Source organism: Eurypyga helias, unplaced genomic scaffold (assembly GCF_000690775.1).
Source record: "Eurypyga helias isolate BGI_N326 unplaced genomic scaffold, ASM69077v1 scaffold15079, whole genome shotgun sequence".
NCBI lineage: Eukaryota > Metazoa > Chordata > Aves > Eurypygiformes > Eurypygidae > Eurypyga > Eurypyga helias.
In genome coordinates, this window is record NW_010270252.1 from 1 (window position 1) to 10,250 (window position 10,250).

A 10,250-nucleotide genomic window follows, 5' to 3' on the forward strand; every position below is an offset into this window, starting at 1 on the left:
AAAAAAAAAAAAAGTAACATCCTAGTTGTTTTCGTTCAAGCACTCTGACCGTGTTGAGAAAGGCAGCAGGAGTTTGGTGTCCCTTGGAGAACAAAAAGAGCAGGAGGCTGGGAGGGAGGGAAGGGGGATGGGATGAGGGCAGGGGGCCGGCGGTGGCAGCAACACAAACTGGGTGGGGACCGTGGCAGGGGAGAAGTGTGCCGATCCGTTGATTTTTCTTTTGAAACAAAAGAAAAAAAAAAAGGGAGGAGGGGGCAAGTCACACCGAGGCCGATGACTATTTCGTCTGTGGTTTCAACAAGTGTCTGTCCCTCTCGAGTGCTATCGGTGAACATTCAGTTAAAGGAGTCTTGCAAAATACTCTCGCTTTTATTATCGACAGGGTATTTTTTTTTTTCCTTTTCCCATTTTTATTTTTTTCCACGGCTAGTGCTCTCGCACTTCCCTGACCGCCTTGTTAGCTGTTCTCGCTCCACTCTGGCACCATGCCCACGCCGTGGACCGAGTGGTACTGGTGGGGCGAAAGGGTTCGAGGCACGCCGTGGGAATACAGGAACTCTGCGGGCTGTAAGCTGCTGGGGGGGGACTGGATGCCGGTTTGAGGTCCACACTGCCGGACGATGGGTTGGTGAGAAACCGAGGTTTGGTGCTGAAACATGCTATGAGTATCTCCTATTTGGGGGGAGGTATGGTTGGCCACGCTGCTGAGCCGGGACATCAGCGGCCCCGAGGTGAAGTGGGCAGAGAAATGCTGGTAGGGTAACCTGTCCATCGGCTGCATGGCAGACACTGTGCAACTGCTGTAGGATGGCACGCTCGGCCACGTGTTACAGCTGATGTCTTCCAGGCTGGGCACGGGGTCCGTGGGGGGAGCGGAGCTGGCATACATACATGCTTGGCGCTGGGCTGATTCAGTCCTGTATGAAGTGTTCAGTCCCTGCTGCTGGGGGTAACTGGACCTGTAAAAAGGATCGTCTTCTGCCGGAGAAGTTTCCATGTAGGGCTTCTTGTAGGGATGCTCAGTGGTGGAACATTCCTCATCTGTTGGGAGAGAAAACTCCTGGTAGCAAACAACAATACTATGCCCTCGGCTGAACCTCCCTCTCCACAATCCTCATTTTACCAAGGACACAGTCTGCACAGGGCTGATCCAGACACTTCTCCCACGTATGACAGTGTAAACCCAGATCCCCTCCTTGGAATCGATTGGAATCGATCCTGTCGAAGCCAAGTCTTCTACTTGGCTCTGTCTGCCAGGCTGGGGAAGGGATTAGCTAGGAGCATTGTGAGGAAAATTGAGGCTGTGAGATGCTGGAGGGACCCCGAGGATTAGCTTGCTTGATGATACCCCATGCACAAGCCCACGTCACTGAGCTCCTCGTCTCCTTTCTGCTGCCAGCACTTTGACCAGAGGAGTAACATCTGCCGGGTCCCTGCTCCCGCCTAAGAGGCTCAGAGCTGATGCTGTTAACTAAAAGCCTTTACAATTATACACTTTCACGATAAATGAGACAAAAATGGAGATCACAATAAAAATCCCCTCAGGAGAACATCAGCGACGGCATGGTTAAGACAATCAGATTTGGAGTTTTACAGCCCCGGTCTTTAGCTGGTGCCAAGGGAGCTGGGCACATAAATCCACGCTGAGCTGCGTGCTGGAGCCAAGTGTAAGAAAAAAGAAAAGTAAATTTCACAGCTAGAAACAACAAGGCACAGCTTGCAGAGCCCTTTGTTTCCTGCAGCATCCCGGGCCAACAGAGGGATTAGGTGAAATCTCTAGGGGGAAGCAAAATGAATAAATGAATATGTGCTTATTTATTCATTCACAGGGTCATCAAATGAAATCCAGCTCTGCTGGAATGGACGGCAAAGTTCCCAGGGACGAGCACTTCACCGAGAGATTTTAAGGACAGCAAGGCAAGGGAAGGGGAGCTTGTTCTGACCCAGATTAACTTCGCTGCTGCTTAAAGGCAAGATTCCTGTGCAAGCAGAAAAACATCCCACTTTGCTTAAAGCCCTCTTGGCTGGACCCTTTCCACAGGGATAGGATTTGAAAAAATAATGCAAGAAATGGCCTTTTTCAAGTTTTCTCAACCAACGTGGTTTCAGTCGCAATTTTTTTTTATCCCCAAAATAAAAAGGGAAAAAAACAGTTCCAGAAGAGGACTAAAAGCATCTGCCTGCCAGGAAGCACTTGCCAAAACGCAGGTGTTGCCTCTGGGCTGCCCCAACACGTCTCACCTTCAGGAGACGTAGATGGGCAGTGCAGGCACCTTTTGTTTCTTGTAAACACGCACACGGGCGTGTGTTTATTACTATAAACAGCCATGTGCTTTCTCCTGGAAGCTGCACCCACTCTGCTTGTAAAATAAGCCATTACTCCCACTCGGGTGTCTACCAACTCCAGCAAGTCCAGCTGGAACAACTGCTGCTGTTAGTCTCCTCGGCCTGACAACCCCAGGAGACATCAGGTACTGGGGTACACACCATGGGGACATTTTCCTTGGCGTCCTCTCACTTTGTCACAGCAGCTGCCCGTAAATACAGCTGGAGAGCCGCAGTCCCATTTCATGAATTCTTCCTGACAACAGCAAAACCTGGCTCCTTGGTCCCACCAGTGCAGAGCCCTGATAAGCAAGATATCTTCCTCGTCTGCCTTCTCTTAAACGGGGACAGAAAGTAGAAAGCAGTGCAATCACATCTTTAAAACAGCTGAAACTGTAAGCAGACAGATGCTTAGTGCATCGCTCTCCTTCCTCCTGGTCAGGTTCATTTTACATAGGAGCGGGTGGTCGCTGGACAGAGGGAAGCTGGGAGCACTGGGCTAAGCTCCGTCCTGAACATGGGTCTGTCACTGTCCTTCCTACATCTGGAAGGACAGCCTGAGCTCTGGCTTTTACAGCCAGCCTAAAAGTTTTGGATCCTTAACCCACCACTGAGTAATAAGAACACTAGGGTGGAAAAACAATGTCTTGTAAAATGAAGCATTGTTCTGCTAATAAAGTTTTCAGCATTAAACCGCATTACTCTGCTGGCATTAGGAATCATTGGCTTGGGGTTTGACTGTTTACTTTATTTTTTTTTTTTAAATATACAACACAAAACAGTCAAACTCTGTTTTTCCGTTGTGTAAAAATGTGCCTGACTTACAACCTGAGATTGCTGATTTTTCCATGGGGCCCAGACATTTCACTGCCTGCCACAGCCCAGCCAGGCAAAGCCGCAGTTAGGGATCCCCTTCCAGAATCCATCACAGGTGATGGGAGAAAAACAAAAACAACCAGAGTTTCAGTGGAAACCCTACATGTGCCACCTCTTCTGTTAGCTCTCGCGTTCGCTCTGCTGACCTCTCTAGAGCCAGGCTCACTGGTGTCCTATGTGGAAAGGGCACCACCACTCCAGATTTTAATATGTGTAAGGACACCGTACCCATCTCCAAAGAAGGCATAGTCGCTAACAAAGGATTACAGCCTGCCCTAATGGCTTCTGCCTGCCCTCTGGCCCCTCCTTGTGATGATTTTCCCATCTATGTAACCTGAAAGTGCTGGAGAGGGAAGAGAACAGTCCACCTTCATCGTTGGATGGGATGATGTGGACCAGAGACCCACAGCTGCTGCCAGCTGATGAAGTTACACTGGTCCAGGCTCTCTAGTCTGACCTGTCATTGTCCCACCACCCCTGGCAGAGGAGGCCAGAGCCAGCACAGAGGAGGTGAAGTTCATCCACATGGCATGTGGAGCAGATCTGGGGATGGAAAGGGGACATCTTCAAGTAAGAGAATGGCTAAAGGAGAACAAGTCAGACAGAGCTCTCATGCAATGCTGAAAGCTGCAGTTTAAATTCATCCCCACCTGCTCTAGGCCATAATCCTCAGCATCAGCATAAGCAGGACACAGGAATAACCGTCTGGTCTGCTCTGGGTTTGATTCTTGGACACCTGATAGCACTTCATTATCCTTTTCCTGTTGCCTCTGAGCCCTAGGATATGCTGGGCATCTCTGGGAGATGCTGACCATCCTGGGAGATGCTGACCGTCCTCCGCTTTTGTTGCTGTTCTTGGAAGCCAAGAGTGGCAATCTTCTCTTGTGACCAGCCCCTCGATACTGCGCAAACCTCAAAAAGCAAAAGGTTCTGCCAAGCAGGGGAAGCTGCCAACTCTTGGGAGAAGTTGCTCCGAAGTGGATCCAAGGAAAATGGAGCCTACAGAATAGGGTGGAAACTGGCTCCCTCACAAGGAATTTGATGATCTATCTAATGAAGGAGCTTGAGCGAGAGCATGAGCAGTTCCAAGATTTCCGGTATTTACTACTTCCAGCTGGGTTGTAAATACCACACAAATGGCTTTTTAAATGGAATTTTCCCAATTCCAAGACTAGGGCCATCCAGAATGAAATGCAAACATGTAAAATCTCTGGACTTCAGGGTGCACTGGGCGCACCTCTTCCCCTGATGTAAATCAGGAGACCTCCTTTCAAATTGATGACAATCAGCTCCCCAGGACAGCAGACAATGAAGACTGGGACCCAACTGTTTCAGTTTTTAAAGCTCACCCACACTTCCAGGGCATTACAGTAGGTTCATCCCGACTTTGTGAGGGAGACACAATGGGCGATTATCACCAACACTGGTTTTTATCCAGTCTGGTTTCTAGTATGAATCTAGCATAAGCCTGAATACCCAATACCAGTGTGCAAGACTGACAAGGGTTGATGAAGAATAAAAGGCAGATTCAATCAAAATGAACATTCCTAAAGGGAAATAAGACACACATCCTAGGACATGAAACCTAAGACACACTAGTTACTTCAGCAGTCGCACGGCTTACAGTATGGCTGTGTTGTATTGCAGGGGAACATGACAAAAAGGGTTGTGGGGCAGAGATAATCCAACCCCAAAAGCTGGAACCTCTTCTAGAGCCAGGGAGTTGTCAGCACTGGCTGCAGAGGCACAGGAGACACCTCCTGATGGGAAAGCAATATGCTTATATGAGGCTGCTGAAGCTACTGTGCCAAAAGCGATGTGGCTGCACAGCAAAAGCTGGTGCACACCAGCCCCCACCATGCAAGCAGGCTCTTCTTCACCCCCAGTGCACCAGCAGCCACCTTGCTCTGGGCTCCACTGCATCTACCACTTTCTAGTGGAAACTGCCCTGCCCATGGCAGGGGGTTTGGAACTAGATGATATTTAAGGTCCCTTCCAACCCTAACCATCCTGTGATACCCAAGCTGCAAACACCTCCAGCTGCAGCACAGCTCAACCCTTGCCCAATTTGCTGCACCTCCTAACTTCAGCGTACAAGCAGCATGTCCTCCAAGAAGGCATCCCATGCCTGACTTTTGTCTTACAGATTTTTTGGGTGGAAGAAAAGCTGTGTGGGATGAGGGAGAAATCATCCTAACAGTGCCTATTCTTGAGGAGAAGGGTGTGAAAGGCGTTGCTGTATCTCCACCGACCTCATCAGAGCAGGAAGGAGATGAAAGAGATATTCTTCCCCATGGCCAGAGTCATGTCCAAGAAGGTGGCTGAAGGATAAGGTCCTCGCTGGTTGGAGCCGGTGGATTCTGCCAAGTCCCTCTTCTCCCTCAGAGTGCCAACATGACAACTTTTATAACCTCCCCAGGGAGAGGCTGTTCCAGTCGCCTCCTGTTCAGCATCACAAGCATCCCAGAAATCTGCCAAGTGGTTGAGATTGTGTAAGGCTGGGAAGGAGGAGAGGTTTAGAGGGATGGCTTTTTAGTTCACAGGAAGTCTGAGGGAGAGGATAACACAAGGGAAATCAAGCCCCAATGCCCTAACTGGGACACAGGGCTAAAATGAAAGACAGAAAGCAAGCTGCCTGCTGGTAAGCCTTTTTGGGCTTCTCCAAGCACAACAATGAGAGGGGGAGAGGTGGAGAACCACTAGGAAAAAAGACAAAGCTCTAACTGGTCTTTGTTGCAGCCTAAAAATCCACATCAAGAATCGAGGCCACTCTTGTGTAGGATGTAGAATTAGAGTTAATCCATCCTCTCAAGACCAGTGACATTGTGAAATGCCATAATCAGTCTCAGTGTGGAGCTGGGATACAGCACAGGATGATTCTCGCCTTGAGGATTGCCATTCCCCAGCATTCAGCATTTTCAGAAGGCATCAGGAGCAGCAGCCCCAATGCACCACGCTGGGGTCATTCCCAATGCTGTGACCCTGCATTCCCAACATACACACCAGAAATTGCCAGACCTGGGGCTCTGGAATGTGTCCTTCCTTCCTTTCTTCCTTCCTTCCTCACCCAGATGAGCATCACCTCCCTGAAACCGAGGAGCCTTCAGAGATAACCTCCCCTCGCAGCCCTGCTGCTCTCCCCTAATGTAACTCCATATCAGATCTCCAGAGTGAATCCATCTTGACTTGACAGCTAAGAACAACACTGTCAACCACAGAGCTAAATTGTCTTAGGTGACCAAGGAAGTAGAAGTTGACTAAGGTGACTTCGAGTTGCTCGAATACAGACCCGTTCTTAATTGAGCCTAAACCGAGACTTGACCTCCTGATTAGAGAGGATGCAGAGAAACATCATGAGATGTCAAAGCTGGAAGGAGCCGTATCTGAGAGACTGCCTTGGAAAACAGTGATGGTGTTCGCTACAGAAGATACAGACACCAGCTGGTCTCAAACCCAGCAGAATCGCCCTCTGCCGCTGCGAGCACTTATCCGTAACCACAGCCCTGTGAAAAGGAAATAATCTGCTTGAGATAAATCCCAAACTGACTGAAGAGGAGTCAGTGTTTGGGGAGTTGATGATCCAATGAAATCCATAGAAACTTCCAGCCCAGAAAATGGACAGAGGTGCGTTAGGAGTGAACACGCTCTTGCTTTCATGTTTTCTTAGATGGTGAGACTTGTTGAAAGTCATACAGAAAAGTAGGAAAGCAGGAGAGCTGTGAGGGAAAGAATATAGCACTCAGAAAGGAGAGGCTGGAAACAGAAGAAAAAGAAGAACGTTATAGGTAAGGTTATTTTCCCAAGTTCAGTAAAGATCCTTGCTTGGTGCTAGAAGAAAGTGTCATGCTCAGTGTTGGAGCCGAAACCTTGGATCACATCCTGGTTTATCTGAACAGAATTGCTCATCTCTAGTGACTTTTTTTTTTTAATTAATTTCACTTTGCAAAGAGCTGCTTGGCAGCTTATGTTGGCTCTCTGTTTCCCATTAACTTTGTGTTTCTTTTCTTTAAGCCCTGGTGGCTGTTTTCGATTTACTAGATGCACGGGGAGGAGGAAAAAGGCACAGGGAGGAAAGGAGAGGTTCCTGAGGCATACTGCTTCAGAGAAGAAGCCGGTGGTATCGGACAGGACACTGCTTCTCTTTGATTAAAGCATTTGGCGGCTTTGATAAAAGGCCCTTAACTGCTTGTGCCACTCAAGCCGTGGTGGAGATAATGAGGGGCCATCAGCCCTACAGACAAGGACTGGCTTTGCCAGTCTCCTGCACTTTTGCAAGGGCCAAAAGGGGCTGGGGAGCTTATTACAGGGCAGATAGTCGTCTCTTTTGTGACAATAAGAGGAAGTGAGATAATTGGGGGATTGAGGGAAACCACCCATGGAGACACCACTTAGCAGGAATCCCAAAACTGGAAGGAAACCTCTGTTGATTCCTTATCAAGTTACAGTGTGGAGGCGAATGATGAATTGCCCTGTGTTGCGGGGACACGCAGCAGTCAGAGATTGTCCAAAGGGTTTGTTGCCATTTGGGCCAGCTTGTTTTGGTTAGTTTTTGCAAAGGGGAAGAGGAGCGGTGAAAGCTCAGCTCCCAGGGCAAAGGAGCACCGAGGACGGATCCCAGGCTGAGGGATGCCAAGGGCGATCGTGACTTGTTTTTCCATCACCAACAGCAGAGCTTTGCAACAATCCAGCTGTGTCCCAAAGCCACCCACTCTCCCTCCCATACCAGCACAGGGGTAGCAAGGGTCACACAACCCACCTCTGACCTTAGAGGACACTCTGGGGGTCCACTGCAACTCCTTACTCCCTACCTTACAGCCAGCTCAGGTCTGGGATCACCACTTCCAACCACAGACTCGATACACTCTATATGAGTACAAGGGTTGCCTGGTCAACTGGAGGGGCCAGAAAATGATGCCTCTGGTTTTCACTGTTTGGCTCAACCTCAGGAAAATATTAACACTTATCACCTTTTTTGGTTTTGCATATATACTTGTACATCACACATGTGCTCTTACAACATTCAAGGGATTCACCAAGGATGTGAGGGATATTTCCACTGCCCTCCTGCCTCATCTGCCAGCACTTCCCAGCATCCGCTACCTTAGACTGAGTGTCTACACTGCACATCCCAGTGCCCCAGGGGTTACGTTACTAAAAATAATGACATGTGGCTGACTGATAGGACCGTGCGGGGAAGCAGGAAGGGATTTGCTGTGGGGAGAGGTTACTGTGCTGGAGAAATTCTTGGTGCATTCAAATGCCATGGTGCATGCTGACTCCTGTTAGCTTTTCCCGTGCAATGTAGACTAAACGTTAAGAATGGGGAGCAGGAGTAGGCAGTAACCATCTCCTGCCCATCCCACAGGGTTGCATTCAGCCTCGGGAATTCCCTATTTTCTTCTGAATATCTAGGGTGGAGCTGATCTGAGGCTTTTTCTGTCTGAGTCCTGCAAGTGTTTCAGCATCTCAGCATTCCCATTGCTTTGGAAGAGGAAGGAAGAGTCTGCAAACCGCTGACTCCTGCCTGAGAACAATTATCCCATCGATATCATGGTCTTCACGCCAGGACGAGCTGAGCAATCAGTGTAAAGCCCTCACAGTTTGATCCCTCAAGCTCTGTCAAAGCAGGTCAGTTGCACCAGAGGGGAACGAACATGGATATCATGATTTGCAATCCCATATCCCGTTCATTAGACCAAACATTTAAGTGGAATTGCTTTCTGCGTTCAGGCGACCGTCTCCCAGCTGTGAGACTCATCGCTGAAAACTGCAAAACCTGAGCTGTCAAGGTATCTCCAGTTGGAGATTAATGCTGTCTGAGGGGCTGTGGAGACAGATAAGTCATCTTTATCTCCAGCACCAGCTATCTTACTGAATGTGGATTCAGCGTGGGGGAAAGGTACTGCCACCCCTCCAAAGAGCTCGCTCCCAGCCCAGCAGCAGAGATTGGGTTTTGGGCTAACACCAGCGAGATGAGCTTCCCAGCCCGGGCTGAGGGAGCTGCCCACCTCCAGTGCACAATCCTCATCCCTTGCTCATTCTCAGGCGTCACCGTAAAGCAGGCTGGGGCTGCCCAGCCTGTGAGCAAGGGAAAACAAGGTTGACAGTCACGTTAGGAAGGGGAAAGCAGGGAGCAGCCAAGGTCTGACCTTTTCTCTTGGTGCAGTGGTAGATCTGGCTGTGTTCCTGGGAGATCGGGTAGGGGTTGGCAGGCGGGAGCAGGTCTTGGGAGGTGCTCGACACCCCGTTCTCACACTGGTACTGGGAGCCCAGGTTGGAGGAGGCAGAAAGGACCCTGGTCTCGCCACTGAAGGGGCTGTGATTCGAGGACACTTTTTGTCTCACTGTGCTTCTGGGAACAACCGGATACTCTTTACTAAAAGCAAAGAAACAAAACAAAACAACAAGGCAGAAAAACAATCAATTAATAAATAGATCAGTGAATTAATAAATGAAGGCAGCACATTAGTGTCATGGTGTTTGTTTAGGCTTTCAGGGAAATAGAGACATCCCTCCCAGGAGACCAGAGCCCCGTCACACTTGATTCAGGCAGCACTCTCATTTAACTTTCCTTTTAGTATCTTTCCCTTTAGATTGCTGCCTCTTCCACCACAACTACCATTTTATACCCCTATATAAAATCCATATATGCAGTTATAGTGAAATACGTAAGATTTTTGTTTACATATTATGATAACATTTATAAATTATATACTATTCATACTGTATATATGGATGTGCACATGCGTGTAAATAAAAGCCTCATTTCTGCCAAGCTGACTTGGAGATGAATTAAATATGTAGGTCTTTTTTTCCCCTGTATGGTAATTGTTCTCATTCTTTTTCCCCAGACTCTGCCAGACTGGTTGTCCTGGATGAGGGATCCCTGGATCAGAGAACAAGCTCCACTCCAGAACACTCAGACAAGAGAAATAAATAAATCAGCAAGACCTGATGCTGAACACCTCAGCAGAGCCAGGCTGGGATGGTGAGCCCTGATGGAAAGTCTGGTTTGTTCCCATGGTCTGAAATCAGGTTGGAAGCAGGAA

General features: G+C 48.8%; 1 protein-coding gene across 1 annotated transcript; it reads right to left on the reverse strand.

Moving 5' to 3' along the window:
- Positions 1-435: 435 nt before the first annotated feature.
- On the reverse strand, positions 436-9,573 carry LOC104514647 (T-box transcription factor TBX5). The gene is made up of 2 exons (XM_010158388.1): positions 9,351-9,573; positions 436-1,041 (listed from the first exon to the last, which is right to left on the reverse strand). The coding sequence occupies exon 2, from the start codon at positions 995-997 to the stop codon at positions 458-460; it is 540 nt and encodes a 179-aa protein (XP_010156690.1). The 5' UTR covers positions 998-1,041; positions 9,351-9,573; the 3' UTR covers positions 436-457.
- Between the last annotated feature and the right edge of the window lie 677 nt (positions 9,574-10,250).